Consider the following 18,845-nt stretch of genomic DNA (forward strand, 5'->3'; position numbering starts at 1 on the left):
GCAGGCAATGATGAACTTTTGCTAATGTGTAGTTACAGTGTTTAAAGCACTTGTATTTTGCTTTTTCTTTCTTGTTTTTTTCCCCATTAATCTTTGGATAAAAATCTCTTGTCTCTCATCTAACTATCATCAGAGCTGGGCTTGCCCTTCTTCTCATTTTGTCCTTATAAGGCCATCCTGTTTTATCACTTCCTGCTTCAGCTCCTGACTTTTTCTCTCTTCCCCTCTCCCTCTCCCGGGTGGATGCTTTCTCCATGTGGCAGGGCTATAACTGTTCACAGCTGTCTGAAACAGCAGTGGACCAGGAGCAGCTTGGAGTTTTAACTTTCATTTTACAAAAAACAACATGTTTGAATGTTTCAGCAGGCAAGTTTTAACTGGCACCTACTTCTTGTTCTTCTAGAACACTGAAAATCTCTCCCAGAGCTTTAGAAGAGGGACCCTGACTGTGTTAAAGAAGAAGTGGGAGAACCCAGGGCTGGGAGCAGAGTCTCAGACAGACTCTCTGCGGAACAGCAGCACTGAGATTAGGCACAGAGCGGACCATCCTCCTGCTGAAGTGACAAGCCACGCTGCTTCTGGAGCCGAAGCTGACCAAGAGGAACAAATCCAACCCAGGTCTAGATTCAGGTCACCTCCTGAAGCCCTCGTTCAGTATCGATATCCCCGTATCAAGGACAGTGAGGATCTTAAAGACCACTCAACAAAAAGTAAAAAAATGGAAAATTGTCTAGGAGAATCCAGGCATGAAGTAGAAAAATCAGAAATCAATGAAAACACAGAAGCTTCAGGCAAAATAGAGAAATACAACGTTCCACTGAACAGGCTTAAGATGATGTTTGAGAAAGGTGAACCAACTCAAACCAAGGTAAGAATTGGGCGGGTTTGAAACTTGAGAAGGCCAAGTCAGGTACTAAACAAAGCTGTTTTTCTATTCAAGCCATTTTGAGGAGAAGGGAATATGTGGTCAGTATGTCTTTTGATTCCAGTTAGATAAGTTAATAGTCTCAAATGAATTATTTATATGTATGTAGATGCTAAGATTTGTGAGTCTCTGACCCAATTTAATGCTAAATCAAGTTCACACTGGGATTCAAATCAGTATCTAGAAATGAAGAGAGTTTAATACCGAGTGGATTATGTGTTTTTGTAAACTTGCCCTTTTAATTCGTCTTCCTGTGCTCTTTATCATTTGTAGCTTTGGGGGTGGAATTACTGCCCAATAGCTCTCTGCTTGGACACAGCTGCAGACTGAGTGTTAAGGCCAGAGTTTAACATTAAGACTGAGGCTTACTTGTCTCTGCTAGCTGAATCCCTTCTCTTCTTCTCAACTTCCTTGTCTGTGCCTTCCAACAAATGTTTTCTATCAGCTAAAATTCTCTCTCAGGAAAAATCAATGAAGATAGCCAGACTAGCTGTAGCTTTCGGGAGTTTTGACTTGCAAATGCACGGGGTTGCGTTTTCCTACAACTGCTAATGAAATTTGATCCTTCATGTGGATTGCAGACCTCTCCCCAGAGGGAATTACTTAACTAGAAAATGAGTTACATATGCTGGTGATTTATAACACTATCCAGAGGCCGCGGAGCTGGTAAATTTTTCCAGTTTTCTCATACTTTCCTACATATCTGGCTTTGTACATGGGGATGGTTCATTACAACAGTTGTTATAATGAAATAAACAGACCTGATGGGTAGCAAAGCCATCCTTTACTCTAGATTCCACCTATATGGGAAAGCTGGATTTTTAAAAGCTAAATATTTGGCCCAAATCCCAATATTTGGAAAGTAATATAATAATATGAAGCATTCTTTCTGAGATAAAAAATAGCATCTTGTAGTCTTCTGTTATGTTAGGTGTGACACCGTCAATCCCTTCCCATAACTTAGAGTGCCAATCGCTTTTCTGCTTAGAATTAGAAAAGTTCTTGAATGTTTGGTGGTCATGTTTGAAGTCTAGGAGTTTTTGACCATTTGTAAAGCTGGGATACTTTTCTGTGCATGAGCTTTAGCTCTACTTTAACAGTGAAACCAATTGGCAAGAGATGTAACCACAAAGCAGTTTTATAACTTTTCTTAACTCTCTTCCCTCTCAAGTTTTTAGACCTTTAGTCCTGCCAACTCCTTCTTTCCCTTTATGGTTTTAATAAAAAATTTTTTTTATTTAAATGGGAAGAAGAATTTTAAGTGGAAGGAAAAAATGTCAGAAATCCTAAATAGAGAGGAAGGGGCTTTGTTGTGACTCAAAGCACCATTGTAAGTCTCCTCCTCCCAGACCCTGCTAGGAATAGGATAGCTGATGTCATGCGAGTACACACAATGTGGATTCAGTCCAAAAGGCTGCTGCGTGTTGAAACTGGCCAAAGGTAGGAAATGACTGGGACTGCAGCAGACAAAAATGCTGATTATGTGTAAGGATATGGTGAGAAACTTTTTCTCGTAAATATTTAGTGAGATATGGGTCAGAACAAGCCTATCTCTCTAAGCCTGCTTGAAGAGGAGAAAAACTTCCCATATAAGATCCTACTAGGCCAGGCATGGTGGCTCACACCTGTAACCCCAGTATTTTGGGAGACAGAAGTGGGGGCATCACTTGCTTCCAAGAGTTCAAGACCAGCCTGGCCAACATAGTGAAACCCCATCTCCACTAAAAATATAAAAATTAGCCAGGCATGGTGGCGTGTGCCAGTAGTCCCAGCTACTCAGGAGGCCAAGGCAGGAGAATCACTTGAACCTGGGAGGCAGAGGTTGCAATGAGCCAAGATAATGCCACTGCACTCCAGTCTAGGTGACAGAGTAAGACCCTGTCTCAAAAAAATATATAAAAATAAAAGATCCTACTAGATGGCTGATAGCACCGGGCAATCCAATTGATTGCTAAAAGTATAGGAAGATGGAAAAGGCTGAGCACAGTGGCTTACATCTGTAATCCCAGCATTTTGGGAGGCCAAGGCAGGAGGATTGCATGCGCCCAGGAATTTGAGACCACCCTGGGCAACATAGCCAGACCTTGTCTCTACTAAAAATTTAAAAATTAACCAAGTGTGGTGATACGCACCTATAGTCCCAGCTACTTAGAGGCTGAGGCAGAAGATCGCTTGAGCATGAGAGTTCAAGGTTGCAGTGAGCCATGATCGCCACTGCACTCTAGCCTGGGTAACACAGTAAGATCCCTGTCCCTTAAAAACATGAAGAAGAAGATGTAAGAGAACTAAGATTCATCTGGACTTCTAGGTTTGGTTGCTTTTTGTGTTTCCCTTTTTTAATTTCCTGATTCATCATTTGTCACTTAATGGACTGCTTAGGGAGTGAAAAGCACAGCCACCCTTGGTCTTATCACTGTTTCTAAATAAGCATCATTGTCCATATTGAAAACAGTCTAGATTATTTTTTTAATTATTATTTATTTTTAAGACAGAGTCTCACTCTGTTACCCAGGCTGGAGTGCATTGGCGCTGTCTCGGCTCACTGCAACCTCTACCTCCCAGGTTCAAGTGATTCTCCTGCCTCAGTCTCCTGAGTAGCTGGGATTACAGGCACCTGCCAGCACTCCCAGCTAATTTTTGTATGTTTAGGAGAGACGGGGTTTTGTCAAGTTGGCCAGGCTGGTCTCAAACTCCTGACCTCAGGTGATCCATCCACCTCGGCCTCCCAAAGTGCTGAGATTACAGGCGTGAGCCACTGTGCCCAGCCATCTTTGGGCACTTATACTCACTTTAATAGTCTTGTATGAGCCGGGCACGGTGGCTCACATCTGTAATCCCAGCACTTTGGGAGGCCAAGGCAAGCAGATCACCTGAGGTCGGGAGTTCAAGACCAGCCTGACCAACGTGGAGAAACCCAGTCTCTACTGAAAATATAAAATTAGCCAGGCATGGTGGTGCATGCCTGTAATCCCAGCTACTCAGGAGGCTGAGGCAGGAGAATCGCTTGAACCTGGGAGATGGAGGTTGCAGTGAGCTGAGATCTTACCACTGCACTCCTGCCTGGGTGACAAGAGCAAAACTCTGTCTCAAAAAAAAAAAAAATGTATAAAAAATAGTCTTGTATGAATCTGTATACTCCCCTGTCTATATTTTCTTTCAAAGTGAGGATGTTTTGCTGAGCACAGTGGCTCACACCTGTAATCCTAACTACTTGGGAAACTGAGGCAGGAGGATGGCTTGAGGCCAGGAGTTTGAGACTAGCAACATGTTAAGACCCCATCTCTTAAAAAAAAAAAAAAGCTGGGAGTGGTGGTATGGTGGTGTATCTGTAGTCCTAGCTATTTGAAAGGCTGAGACAGGAGGCAGGAGAATTGCTTGAGCCCAGAAGTTTGAGGCTGCAGTGAACTATGATTGCTCCTCTGCACTGCAGCCTGGGCAAGAGAATGAGACGCTGTGTCTATTTGAAAAATTTTTTAAAGTAAGGATGTTTTTTGGTGGGTGGTGGCATGCAGCGATGGCGGCAGGCAGCAGTGATCCACAGGCTGGTGACGTAGAGGACACGTTACAGCTCATCTTTCCTAAAGAGTTTGAAACAGCTGAGGCTTCTAAATTCCAAAGTTCATATGCCTCTGGAACATCAAAAGCAACAGAATGAGAGTGCAGAGAATGAACAGGAACTCTCAGAAATCTTCATAAGAACATTAAACTGTACAGCCCATTCCAGTCGTTTCAACTGAGAAACAGAGAGACCATTTCCAGCGTTCGTAGCTTGCTACTCCAGAAAAAGCTTCGTAAGTTTGAGTTGACCTGTTTGGCCAACCTATGCCCAGAGACTGCCAAGGAGTCCAAGGCTCTAATCCCAAGCTTAGAGGGGCGGTTTGAAGATGAGGAGCTGCAGCAGATTCTTGATGACATCCTGACAAAGCACTGCTTTCAGTATTAATCTCCAAACATCACTGCTCCTCGGAGAAACCACATTCCCAGGCATCACACCGCCTTCCCAGGGTCTGGGGCTGACTGCACAGAAATTCTATTGCAGAAGAGAGCCCAGCTTGGCGTTGGGTTAGGTTTCTGTTTCAAATAACTCATAGGCCCAGGTGACATGTAATCTTGAAGCAGCCTTGGGCAGTGGCTACCAGGGGCTTCCTGAACGTGCCTCTGGGAAGTGTGAGGTCAGGCGAGGGGTCATATAAGCCACGCTATTGACTACCTCATTCATGGTTTTTGACCTCCACACCATCTTTTACTCTTAATATCTCATGTTTTAATTTCAGTGTGTTTATATTTTTGAAACTAGACCAGAACATAGTAGACTTTATAGAGAAAGACCAATTTTTTCTAGATACCAAAGGAAGAATTAAACCACTGTTATTGTTTGAAATGCTTATTTTTATTTTTACGGAGATAGGGTCTTAACTCTGTGGCCCAGGCTGGAGGAGTGTAGTGGTACAGTCATGGCTCGCTGCAGCCTTGACCCCTCTGTCTCAGCCTCCCAAATAGCTGGGGCCAAAGGTGTGCAACACCACTCTCAGCTAATTTTTAAAATTTTTTATGGAGATGGGGTTTCACTACGTTGCCCAGATTGGTCTTAAACTGGCCTTAAACTTCTTGGCCTCCTGCCTTGGCCTCCCAAACTGGTAAGATTACAGGTGTGAGCCACCACATCTGACCTGAAATTCTTAAAGGATGAGAGTGTTGATGACAGAGCTCCTTGGCATCATTGTGCCTAACCTGGGACACAGGGAAGAAGCATGCCATGGGAAGTGTTTACACTTGGGGACAACTGTGCTAAGTATTGTGGAGCCCATAGCCTTGAGGGAGATGGCTACTTTGCCTTTTTTCTTGAACTGTCTTGCAGAATGTGTATTTGGGCCAAGTGGCCTTAAAGACTCATTAAGTCACCCTCAAATTAAGATTTTTACTTCTTCTTTCCTGGGTCTGCACCTCCGAGATCACAAAGAAAAGAAGAAACGGGCCGGGCACGGTGGCTCAAGCCTGTAATCCCAGCACTTTGGGAGGCCGAGGCGGGTGGATCAAGAGATCAAGAGATCGAGACCATCCTGGTCAACATGGTGAAACCCTGTCTCTACTAAAACTACAAAAAATTAGCTGGGCATGGTGGCACGTGCCTGTAATCCCAGCTACTCAGGAGGCAGAGGTTGCGGTGAGCCGAGATCGCACCACTGCACTCCAGCCTGGGTAACAAGAGCGAAACTCCGTCTCAAAGAAAAGAAGAAACAATAAGAAGAAACAATGGTCATGCCAAAGAGGGCCACAACTGGGGGTGTGCAATTCACTGCAGCCTATTTGTTCCATGAACTGTGCCCATTGTGTGCCCAATGACAAGGCCATTAAGAAATTCGTCATTTGAAACGTAGAGGCCGTAGCAGTCAGTGATGTTTCTGAAGTGTGTGTCCTTGACACCTGTGTACTTCCCAGGCTGGATGTGAAGCTGCATTACTTTGTGAGCTGTGCTATTCACAGCACAGTAGTCAGGATTTGAGCTCATGAAGCCCACAAGGGCCAAACACATCTACCTCAATGAGACCTGTGGGGGCTGCCCCATGACCCCCACCAAAGCCCATATAAGGAGCAGAGTTCTTAAGGACTCAAGAAAAACTATCCTCTGGAGAAAAATAAAATTGCAATTGTACTTAAAAAAAAAAAAAAAAAGATTTTACTTCATAGGCCAGGCTTGAAGTTCTGAACACTTTGAAGTCTTCAATTATGAGGGATCCAGTCTAAGCCTCTGGCTTGCTACTTAGCAATAGGTGTTCTATGATGGACTGATTCAGAAGGAGGGAGTCAGCCACTCTTGAGCCACTGCAGTAAAGTCACTTGATCTTAGTCTAGGGGGGGAAACACTTTAATAGCTAAACATTCTAGTTTTTATTTTTCTAAAGGGAATATACCTGTTTTCAATTCTGGGGTTTTTCTATGGGGCACTTGCTTGACTGTTTATGAACTTGTGATCCAAGTAGGAGAAAGAACGATGTTGGCTTTTAAAGTCAGGATAGTTTTATGTTTGCTACTAGATAAGGTAAAAATAAAAAATTCTTATTTTTATAAATTAAAAAAAAAGTAAGCATGTTTTTAAACCCTAGTGGTCAATAACTTGGTTCATAGTGTTTATTTAATAAAAGGAAGTAGCATTGATGGTGTAGTGGTAAGCATAGCTACCTTCCAAATAATGCAAATTGATTAAAGCCTATTTCTTAGGCCAGCCTCAATGGCTCACGCCTGTAATCCCAGCACTTTTGGAGGTATAGGCGGGCAGATCACTTGAGGTTGGCAGTTTGAGACCAGCCTCACCAACATGGAGAAACTCCATCTCTACTAAAAATACAAAATTATCTGGGTATGGTGGTGCATGCCTATAATCCCAGCTACTTGGGAAGCTGAGGCAGGAGCCGTTGCACTCCAGCCTGGGCAACAAGAGTGAAACTCCTCAAAAAAAAAAAAAAAAAGAAAGAAAGAAAAAGAAATGTCACAGTGACACTTAGTGAATGTGGTTTAGCATTCCTAATTTCTTACATGTATTAATCTAGGTTTTAGGTGGCTAAGATAACTATTCAGGACATCCTTTTATAAAAAAGATAGCTGATCAACTAGTTATGACCCTTGTTATTGTCATGTTGACTTTTTTTTTTTTTTTTTTTTTTTTTTGAGATGGTGTCTTGCTCTATCACAAGCTGGAGTGCAGTGGCATGATCTCGGCTCACTGCAACCTCTGCCACCTGGGTTCAAGCGATTCCCCTGCCTTAGCCTCCTGAGTAGCCGGGACTACAGGCATGGGCCACCACACATGGCTAATTTTTTGTATTTTAGGAGAGACGGGGTTTCACCATGTTAGCCAGGATGGTCTCGATCTCCTGACCTCATGATCTGCCCACCTCGGCCTCCCAAAGTGCTAGGATTACAAGCTTGAGCCACCGCGCCCAGCCAACATTTGTTTTTATTGTTTTTGTTTTTGTTTGTTTTTGAGACAGAGTCTCCCTCTGTCACCCAGGCTGGAATGAAGTGGCGCGATCTCAGCTCACTGCAGCCTCTGCCTCCCAGGCTCAAGCAGTTCTCTGCCTCAGCCTCCTGAGTAGCTGGTATTACAGGCATGCACCATGACATTTGACTAATTTTTGTATTTTTAGTAGAGACGGGGTTTCGCCATGTTGGCCAGGCTGGTCTCGAACTCCCAGCCTCAAGTGATCCACCTCCATGGCCTCCCAAAGTGGTAGGATTACAGGCATAAGCCACCGCACCTGGCCTAACTTATTTTATATTATAAAAATAAAGCAGTTAAATTCAGGTAAAATAGACATATCTAAAATAACAAAGGAAATTTCCTTTGCCCCAACACCCTTTTCTCTTGCTTATGACTTGTTTCCCCTTAGACCCCCAGCCCTTTAGCTTCCCTCTGAATTTCAGTTCCTCTTAGCACCAGGATCATGATATGTATAGATAGCATCAAGATGCCAACAAAAGCTTCACTTGTTCCAACATCATTGTGGTTTTCTTCTTGTAAGTTCCTGGAAATGACACTTGATATTTTGTTTAGTTTTACATAACACTGGTACTTAATAGTATATATGTATTGATGTAGTAGAATGAGCCTTTAAGAGAGTAAGGCAACCAAGCTAAAGTGTGATGATTTCTGTTCATCAGTTGTTTATTCATAGCTAGCCAATCTATAATCTACATCAAAGAAATAATTTATATAGGCTTTCTTGATGAATGGGTAGGTGTCCATAGGGAATCCCCAGATTGTTACAGAAATTATTCATAACATTTTATCTTCCTCTTAGTTAATAATTGCATGTGTTCCTTTATCTACTTGACGTTATCATGATAAAAATTTTTCTTCTGCTTTCTGAATATGTCTTAAGTTATTTAGAATTATATCTCAAGAAGAATATAATTCTGAGGATGTTCATAATTGATATTAGTTGTGTAGTTTTCAGTTAAAATTTTAAAGTGAGTTTAGGGAGGAAAAGTATTTGAATAACTATTAACATCACTGTGGAGTCTATACAGTCATCCCAATTTTGGGGAATATTAACTTTTAATTTGCCTGTCAGTGAATCTTGACTCTTACCTTGACCTGACGTTTAATCTCCAATAGATATGTTGCTAGTCCTTTAAATGTGGTAATTGGTTTTGCATATTATTATTGTTAGTTGTACACAAGAATTGTCTTTGTTTTTCTATCAATGCACTCTTTCTCACATATTTTGGTAAAATTAGCTTTTTGCTGATTTAGCATATTCACCTACAGTTTATAGCTTTTCTTGTCATTTCCAAAATGTAAATAAGGCTATTCTCAGCATTATTTTTACTGACATCTATCAATAGTGGCACATTTCTTGTAAAGACTACATATCATACTTTATTTATTTATTTATTTATTTATTTATTTTCGGAGTTTTGCTCTGTCACCCAGGCTGGAGTACAGTGACACAATCTCAGCTCACTGCAGCCTCTCCCCCGCCACCCCTCCCCTGCATCCCTGTTCCAGCAATTCTGCCTCAGCCTCCTGGATAGCTGGGATTACCGGCACATGCCACCACAACCACACCCGGCTAATTTTTGTATTTTTAGTAGAGAGAGTTTTCGCCACGTTGGCCAGGTCTCAAACTCCTAACCTCAAGTGATCCGCCTGCCTTGGCCTCCCAAAGTGCTGGGATTATAGGCATGAGCCCACGCCTGGTCATAAATTTTTTTATTTATTCTTAATGAATAACTCTGAGTAATCTCTTTGTGTGTGTGTGTGTTAAGATAATAATAGATCCAGGGTAAAGACACCAGTGAAAGAATTGCAGTCTTTTTAATTGTTCCTTGCCCTAAATGACTGCCCTTGATGTGCCAGCTAGAGACCACTCATCTCTTCTCTGCTTACTTTCATGTCCACTATATATTGGTTTTTAGCCAATTTCATTATAGTAAAACATATCAACAAGCAATGTCAGGGGACTCGAACATTCTTTAAGCAGTGTTGGCTATATTAGATGTCAAGGGGGCTGGAAAGATTTCATCTTCCCCCATTACAAAATATTACTACCTTTGTCTTCCTGCTAGCGGACTCACTCCTGAATTACACAAAATACATATGTATCCAGATGAATATATTTAAGAGTCATTTCCTCTAGCCTTCTATCTCATTCTAACTCATCAGTGAGTTACAATGAGTGATAAATCGCTATTAAAATTGTTGACATACAGATCCTAGAAATTTACGAGAGTTTAAGAAGTTACTTAATCCAGGGCAATGCCCTCAGTCAGTTAGAATCTTACAATCCCAATTTTACAGATGCTATCAGATGAGGTCAGAGAAGTTAATTGATATACCCAATGTCATGTGGTTAATTAATATCAGAACAAGACTGAAATTGTGTAGTAACCCTTCTACCATATAATGCTATTTTCATGGATATTATAACTATTTATTGGATAGAAACAATGGGCCATGACCCTACATATCTGAAATCTAAGGAAACTGAGAAAAATTGAAAACATAACAACAGCTATGTTCTCAAAGACATTAGCTCTGTCTTCCCACATTTTATGCTTAACTAATTGAAAAGCATGAGGACAGTGAACAGAAGAAATATATTGGAATGCAAGAGATATGAATGAAAGCTCTAGAGTTAAAAGCTTGTGGGTTTGGGGCCTGGCATCGTGGCTCATGAATCCCAGCACTTTGGGAGGCCAAGGCAAGTGGATCACTTGAGATCAGGAGTTTGAGACCAGCCTGGCCAGCATGGCAAAACCCCATCTCTACTAAAAATACAAAAATTAGGGAGGTGTGGTGACGTGCACCTGAAATCCCCACTACTCAGAAGGTTGAGGCAAGAGAATTGCTTAAACCTGGGAGGCAGAGGATGCAGTGAGCTGAGATACCACTGCACTCCATCCAGGACAACAGGGCAAGACTTTGTCTCAAAAAAAAAAAATTTTAAAGATGTAATTCATTAAACATTGTTCTTACATCAAAAGGTATGATTTTTTATTTATTCTTACATATTTTCATCTTGTTCTCGAGATTATACTATTTTATAACACCGCTAGTAGGATCTAAGGACACATTCCCCAGTGCTTCATTAGCGTTTGGTTTTACCATTTTTGTTTACTTAAATTAATAGATATAACTTGTTATCTCTCCTTCCTTTTTTTTCTTTCCCTAATTATAAGACTAACACAGTATTTGTAGAGTGCTTGGAAATACAGAAAATGTAGAGAAATCCTACCATGTGGTTTAAAAGCTCTTTCTATGTGTATTATTTTACTTACATGAACTCTTTTTCTAAGAGTTCCTGAAGAAAGAAATTTTTCTCTCAAGACTTAAAGTCTTGAGTCTTGAGAGAAAATTGAGGAGGCTAGCTTTTATCTATGCCCCGATCCCTATGCATAGTTCAGCAAAGTTTCATTTTTCCCTCTGCCCTTGACTTTGGCAAGATGAGAGCATCCAAAGGAAGGTTGAAGTTGAAAGGTTAAAGGAAGTGGCTAAGTGAGGTAGGGGACTCAGTAAAAAGTGTTGAGAATCAACTTTTAAAGATAACTTTTTCTGAAGATAGGTGTAGAAAGGACAGGAAATCCTGCTTTGTTACTTATTTAGAACCTAACTTATTTTATTTCTTTTTTAAAAAATATGGAAAAAAATTCTACAGACTACGAGCTAAAAGCCCCAAACTTTTATCCTCTTACTAGTACGTCTTGGTGCGTTTGATTTATGGATTCACAGAGAATATTTGAGTGATGTTCATACTAACCAGAGTTTTGTCAGCTGACAGGAAGGAGGACTTGTCGGGTGGGGTGAGGCCAGGACTTAGGAAATTCCAGAAAGTCTTAAAAGTGTCTTGTCTACTCTCTTTCCTTGCCATTAGAATGATTAAGGCTCCCTCAAGTGTCTGAGTAAAAAGAGCTAAAATGTGATAAAAGCCTGTTAGATAAGAGTATTCTGGTGTCAGAATTCGTGTGTGTGTGTGTGTGTGTGTGTGTGTGTGTGTGTGTGTTGTTCCTTTACTTCCTTGAGAAATATTGGAGGAAACCCCTCCTTATTCCTGTACCTCAGATTGCCACTTGGAAAATGTGGATTATAAAATTCCAGTGGATTTGAGATCATTTTTTGTTTGTTTGTTTTTGAGACAAGGTCTTGTTATATCATTCAGGCTGGAGTGCAGTGGCACAATCATAGCTCACTGCAGCCTCAACTTCCTGGACTCAAGCAGTCATTCCACCTCAGCCTCTGGAATAGCTGGGACTGCAGGCATCATCACCATGCCTGGCTAAATTTTTTTTTTTTTTTTTTTTAAAGCAGAGTCAGAGTCTTACCATGCTGCCCAGACCCATCTCAAATGCCTGGCCTCAAGCAGTCCTCCTGCCTCTGCCTCCAAAAGTGCTGAGATTACAGGCATGAGCTACCATGCCCAGCTTTGTTATTTTTATTTATTTATTTTTTTTAGACGGAGTTTAGCTCTTGCTGCCCAGGCTGCAGTGCAGTGGCACACTGCAACCTCAGCCTCCCAAGCTCAGGCGATTCTCCTGCCTTAGCCTCCCGAGTATCTGGGATTATAGACATTCACCACCATGTCCAGCTAATTTTTTGTATTATTAGTAGAGACGGGGTTTCACCAGGTTGCCCAGGCTGGTCTTGAATGTCTGACCTCAGGTAATCCACCAGCCTCAGCCTCCCAATGTGCTGGAATTACAGGTGTGAGCCACCATGCCTGGCCCAACCTTGTTATTCTTAATGTTGGAGTGGTTTGGAGGTGAAAGATATTGAAAGTAATGCTGTGCTTCACCTGGGATATCATTAAAACCCATCTTACCTAAGAGCTGTATTTCTCCTGAGAGCCACAGTCAGCATAAGGGATTTTCAGAGACAGTTTTCCTATTTTTCTCTGAGACCAAATGGCTTTGCACATTTACTTTTTTAGTACTTGAAAGAAATTAATGCAGAGTTTTGATATCCCCATGGAGCAAAAGCCTTCAGAAGGTGGCGGGAAGTGGGGTATTATTTAACCCAGTAGTTTAAATTAAAACCTAGCAAAGATGGGACATTTTATGCATTTAAAATCAAAGAAAGCTTCTGCCCTGGCAAGGTGTATGCTCTGGTTCTAAACGATTGAGCTCCCAATAACAGCAGTGCTGGGACTTCACGCAAGACAGAGAAGGATGTATAGCTCCAATTAGACAGAAAGCTGAGCTCTCTGCAGGTTGTAACATGTAACACATATTCTTGGAATTGTACTTGAACTTTACCTTAGTTAGAAAGTAAATATCTGTATTAAGAATGCAGAACCTGTTTTTGATTTTTCCTTTTTTTTTTTTTTTTAAATGGGGTGTCTCTCTGTTGTCCAGGCTGGAGTGCAGTGGCATGATCTTGGTTCACTGCAACCTCTGCCTCCCAGGTACAAGCGATTCTCCTGCCTCTGTCTCCCGTAGCTAGGATTACAGGCACACACTACCACACCCGGCTAATTTTTGTATTTTTAGTAGAGAGAGGGTTTTGCCACGTTGGCCAGGCTGGTCTCGAACTCCTGACCTCAAATAATCCACCTGCCTCAGTCTCCCAAAGTACTGGGATCACAGGTATGAGCCACTGTGCCCAGCTCCTTCTGGTTTTTCAAAAGAAGTTTATCAGCAGGCTTTCTCCCATTTTGAGTCCTGAAAATTCTAATTTTTGTAGTGTTTATCTTCTGGGGCAGCACCATTTGGAATAAGTCTGTGGAATTTTCTTTATTTTAATGATCAGCAAATGAGAAGTATGTTGAAACAAAATTTAAAATGTGGGCCAGGCGCGGTGGCTCACACCTGTAATCCCAGCACTTTGCGAGGCCAAGGCGGGCAGATCACTTGAGGTCAGGAGTTTGAGACCAGCCTAGCCAACATAGTGAAACTCCATCTCTACCAAAAACACAAATAATTAGGTGTGGTGGCAGACGCCTATAATCCCAGCTACTCAGGAGGCTGAGACAGGAGAATTGTTTGAGCTTAGGAGGTAGGGGTTGCAGTGAGCCGAGATTGTACCGCTGCACTCCAGCCTGGGTGACAGAGACTCTGTCTCAAAAAAATAAATAAATAAAAATTAAAAATGTAGATTGAGAGTATCCTGCCAGACATATCTTTTCCTCTTGACCAATGATCTTCATTTTCTTTTTGTGTGTGTGTGTGTGTGTGTGTGTGTGTGTGTGTGTGTGTGAGACAGAGTCTTGCTCTGTCACCCAGGCTAAATCTGTGCCATCCACTTTTCTGTAAGTCCTGGAAATATATGGACGAAAAGGCATCGTCTCAGCTCTCAGTGAGCTTACAGTGCAGTAGAGGGACAGTCACACAACAGTTTGACCAGGTACCTTGGGAAAAGAGGAAAGATTACCTAAATTTATGTTGGCGAGGTAATCAAGACTTCATAGTGCTTACACTGAGTCTTTGAAGAAACAGGCATTTGCAAGACAACAGAAGGACAAAGGAGGCTGGCTTGATAGGGACCAGATCTAGAACAGGACTTCTGTGACTTACTAAGCACTTTGGATTTAATTTCAGAAGTGAGTGGGAATTCTGAAAAATTTTGACCAGGAGAGTAAAATAGGTTTATATTTTTGGATAATTACTTTGTATTTTGGGGATAATGGCAGTGTCATAGAGACTGGATTGGAAGATAATGAAGAACAAGTTAAAGACGTGTAATGAAGTAGTCCAGGGGTAAGATGATGAAGACATGAACCAAGGCAGCAATAGCAGAGATAACATGAGATGGAGAAAGGAAACAGCAGATTCTGCATCAGGACTTGGCAATTTGGAAGGACATTTCATTGTCATCTGGGATGTGAGGATTCCCCTACAATAAGTGTTACAAAGCTTGCTGGTTAGGAAGTGATCTTTAGCAGAGAATGTTACTTATATAGAGTTACTTATTCTTCCCTGGGCACCTGTGGATATGTAGCACTTGATATTTGTAATTTTTTTTTTTTTTTTTTTTGAGATGGAGTCTCACTCTGTTTGCCCAGGCTGGAGTACAGTGGTGCGATCTTGGCTCACTGCAACCTCTGCCTCCCAGATTCAAGCAGTTCTTTGCCTCAGCCTCCCAAGTAGCTGGGATTACAGGCGCCTGCCACCACAACTGGTTAATTTTTTGTATTTTTAGTATAGGCGGAGTTTCACCATCCTGGCCAGGCTGGTCTGGAACCCCTGACCTCGTGATCCACCCGCCTTGGCCGCCCAAAGTGCTGGAATTACAGACATGAGCCACTGCACCCAGCTGGAAATTTTAAAAAAATTCTAAGGAAGATAAAAATAAAATTGAACCTGTATTTTATTTATAAAGAAGGTTTGCAAGTTGAACCTTGCATCACAATTTCCCATCGTTTCTGCAAAACTTATTGTTGGGTTTCATTTTCCAAACAGATTCTCCGAGCCCAAAGCCGAAGTACAAATGGAAGAAAGATCTCTGAAAACAGCTATTCTCTGGATGACCTGGAAATAGGTCCAGGTAAGCAGAGAGTTCCATGTGTATGAGGTCCTATAGGAAGTACTCAGTATAGCAACATCTTTTGGACTCAAAGCCAATGCTTTTAAAGGAAGAGTGGCACAAATTAAAAGGAAGTCTCCCTATTAGATGTAAGCCCTTCTCAATTCTCATTGCATTCAATAAATAGCTTCTTTTTTGTTGTTGTTGTTGTTTTTGAGACAGAGTGTCACTCTTGTTGCCCAGGCTGGAGTGCAATGGCACGATCTCAGCTCACAGCAACCTCTGTTTCCCAGGTTCAAGTGATTCTTGTGCCTCAGCCTTCCGAGGAGATGGGATTACAGGCATGCATCACCAAACCCGACTAATTTTGTATTTTTAGTAGAGATGGGACGGGGTTTCTCCATGTTGGTCAGGCTGGTATCGAACCCCTGACCTCAGGTGATCCACCTACCTTGGCCTCCCAAAGTGCTGGGATTACAGGAGTGAGCCACCATTCCGCTTTTTTTGTATTTTTAATCCACCCTTGTTAGTGATAACCTATGGTAACCAAAGGGTACTTTGAGGGGCTGTAAGGAAAGTGCTACAATCAGTTTCAGCTCCAGTCATCTGGGGTTTGCAGGCTTCCATAGATGGGCCGTGTCCCCTATCAAGTTTTGTTACCCTGTATTACCAGTGATAATACTTTGTGAGTGGAATTATTATGTTTTAAAGGGGACATATACAGGAACTTCACAAAATAAAAAATTAGTAAAAACAGGAAAATCATCAGCTACCTAATAATCAAAGAAATGCAAATTAAAAGGCATTGTGATCTCTTCTTTTTCATGTTAAATTACCCAAAATTTTAAAATATGGGGCCAGGCATGGTGGTGGCTCAGACCTGTAATTTCAGCACTTGGGGAGGCTAAGACAGGAGGACCACTTAAACCCAGGAGTTTGCAACCAGCCTGGGCAGCATAGTGAGACCTGTCTCTACTGAAGAAAAAAAAAAAAAAAAGAAAAAAGCCCAGCATGGTGGTGCGTCCGTGAACTCACTGCTACTTGGGAAGCTGAGGCGTGTGGATGACTTGAGCTTAAGACTTCAAAGCTGCAGTGAACTATAATCGTGCCACTGCCCTGTGCGCTCTAGCCTGGTGACAGAGTAAGACCCTGGCTCAAAAAAAATAAAAAAAGTGAATGAATATTACTTTAGAAATGACAATTATATTCCTGATTTTCTTCTTAGTGCTTTTATTAGAAGAAATTGGCCATTAGATAACAACACAAAATTTAGAATCTTGAAATTATTTGAATCACTTTTATCTTCTAATAAAATGTGTTGGCCAGTCATGGTGGTTTACACCTATAATCCCAGCACTTTGGGAGGCTGAGGCGTGAGGATCTCTTGAGCCCAGGAGTTTGAGGCTGCAGTGAGCTATGATCATGCCACTGCACTTTGGCCTGGGTGATAGAATGAGACCCCATCTCAGAAATAAAATAAAACATGTTATTTGGATGCTTCCAGGTCAGTTGTCATCTTCTACATTCAACTCGGAGAAAAATGAGAGTAGGCGAAATCTGGAACTTCCACGCCTCTCAGAAACCTCTATAAAGGATCGAATGGCCAAGTACCAGGCAGCTGTATCCAAACAAAGCAGCTCAACCAACTATACAGTATGTGTTCTGCATCATTCATTCATTCATTCACTCATTCCCATCCAGCAGATGGTCACTGAGTACTAGAACTAGGAAATGTGACCAGATCCTTACATCTGAGTCCTGGTGCCCTAGCTGTTCTCTTTCACATGAACCCTATCCTCGCTGGATTTGCTATTCTTACCGTAGTCTAATCCTGACTTTGCTTTCTTAGTCCTCATTCCCAGCGCACTCGCTTTTTTTGTGATGTTACCAGTCAGTAATATCACTGAGAGTGTCTCTGGCTCTTCTACTTAATGTTTGTATTGTTGTTAAAGAAGTAATATTTTATTAGTTTTAATAGAATTCTTATTTTATCTTGGTTTTTGAGGGAAGAAGGAAGAAGACTGGAGAGTTTATTTTGGTTTTGGAGGGAAGAACAAAGAAGACTAGAGAGAAATATCAGCTATGTTTATTAATGAGAGTTTTTTAAAAATAATTTTTTACTGAGATATAACTTCACATAAAATCACCATTTTAAAGTACACAATTTTGTCATTTTTAGCATATTCACAGGGTTGTCAAACCATTACCACTGTTTAATTCCAGAACCTTTCTATCACCCTGAAAAGAAACCCCATACCTGTGCAGTCACTCCCAACTCCCCCTCCTCTCATCCCCTGGCAACCACTGATCTACTTCCTGTCTTTATGTATCTGCCTATTATGGAAATTTCATAAGAAGCAGTCATACAATAGATGGTCTACTTAATCTTTAATCCTTATGATGTACTGTTTTCCTAAAGAAGTAGAATAGTAGATAAGAAAAAGGGAGAAATCACAAGAAGGTGATGTGCTCAGTAAGCATAAAAATTCTGATATTCAAAATACAATGGCGGGTCTTTCCATTTTACATTGTCCTGTGCTTAACTGGCAAGCTGACGCTATAGAACTGCTTAATTGAAGTTACGTTTTAGCCAGGCATCGTGGCTCACACCCATAGACTTTGGGAGTCTGAGAGAGGCGGATCATTTGAGGTCAGGAGTTTGGAACCAGCCTGGCCAACATGGTGAAACCCTGTCTCTACTAAAAATACAAAAAAACTTAGCTGGGCATAGTGGCACACACCTGTAATCCCAGCTACTAGGAGGCTGAGGCAAAAGAATCGCTTGAACCCAGGAGACGGAAGTTACAGTGAGCTGAGATAGAGCTACTGTACTCCAGTCTGGGTGACAGGGTGAGACTCCATCTCAAAAAAAAGAAGTTACCTTTTAAGTGCTATTTATTCATATATATACATACATAGATACAAATGTACACACACATATTTTTGTGTCCTTCAAGCATTTGCCCTAAGATTTCAAATTACAAACCATTAATCTCTTGATGTCCTAATTGTTTAACAAAATCAACAGAACAGTATTGAATTGTATTTGTTCCTAGGCAGATCAAAATTGGTGCATGTTAGAAACTATAATGTGTATTCTGGGAGTTAAGCCTTCTCTTCCCCACATGATTAAGTATACATTCTCCAATACTATTTGGTGGACTAATTCTCTGGGCAATGAATATTTCCTCTTGGTTTTTAAGCCGTAACGTTAACAACTTTATGTTTTAAGAAGAGATGATTGTGTAAATCAATTAGCAAAGTGGAGTATCACGGGCTGATTATGCACTGTGAATGTGAAAAGTGAGCAAATTTAGATTTCTCTTAGAAGGCAGGGCAGGAGAGACAGCAAGTTGGGATCTCTGAAGCTGAACTTCCTCTTGTTACCAGATTGTGCTACTCCTCAGCGCCCTCCTGCTGCAAGCATTCCACGAGGTGACTCCCTATGTGGGAAAACCTGTT

General features: G+C 41.5%; 1 protein-coding gene and 1 pseudogene across 7 annotated transcripts in view; both read left to right on the forward strand.

Annotated features, from left to right (window-relative positions):
* The window catches only part of LIMA1 (LIM domain and actin binding 1), a 104,081-nt gene that overhangs the window by 57,821 nt on the left and 27,415 nt on the right, over positions 1–18,845 (forward strand). For all 6 annotated transcript variants that reach the window (XM_032293738.1, XM_032293755.1, XM_032293764.1 and 3 more), the window contains 3 exons: positions 404–868; positions 15,320–15,404; positions 16,888–17,036. In XM_032293738.1, coding sequence (XP_032149629.1) covers positions 404–868; positions 15,320–15,404; positions 16,888–17,036 — 699 coding nt within the window. The remainder of the gene's footprint in view (positions 1–403; positions 869–15,319; positions 15,405–16,887; positions 17,037–18,845) is intronic.
* On the forward strand, positions 4,344–5,306 carry LOC116561856 (annotated as a pseudogene). The gene has a single exon (XR_004273634.1). The product of XR_004273634.1 is annotated as a DNA-directed RNA polymerase II subunit RPB4 pseudogene (transcript).

The sequence above is a fragment of the Sapajus apella genome, unplaced genomic scaffold (genome assembly GCF_009761245.1).
Source record: "Sapajus apella isolate SASKATOON/1434 unplaced genomic scaffold, GSC_monkey_1.0 scaffold2, whole genome shotgun sequence".
NCBI classification, from domain to species: Eukaryota; Metazoa; Chordata; class Mammalia; order Primates; family Cebidae; genus Sapajus; species Sapajus apella.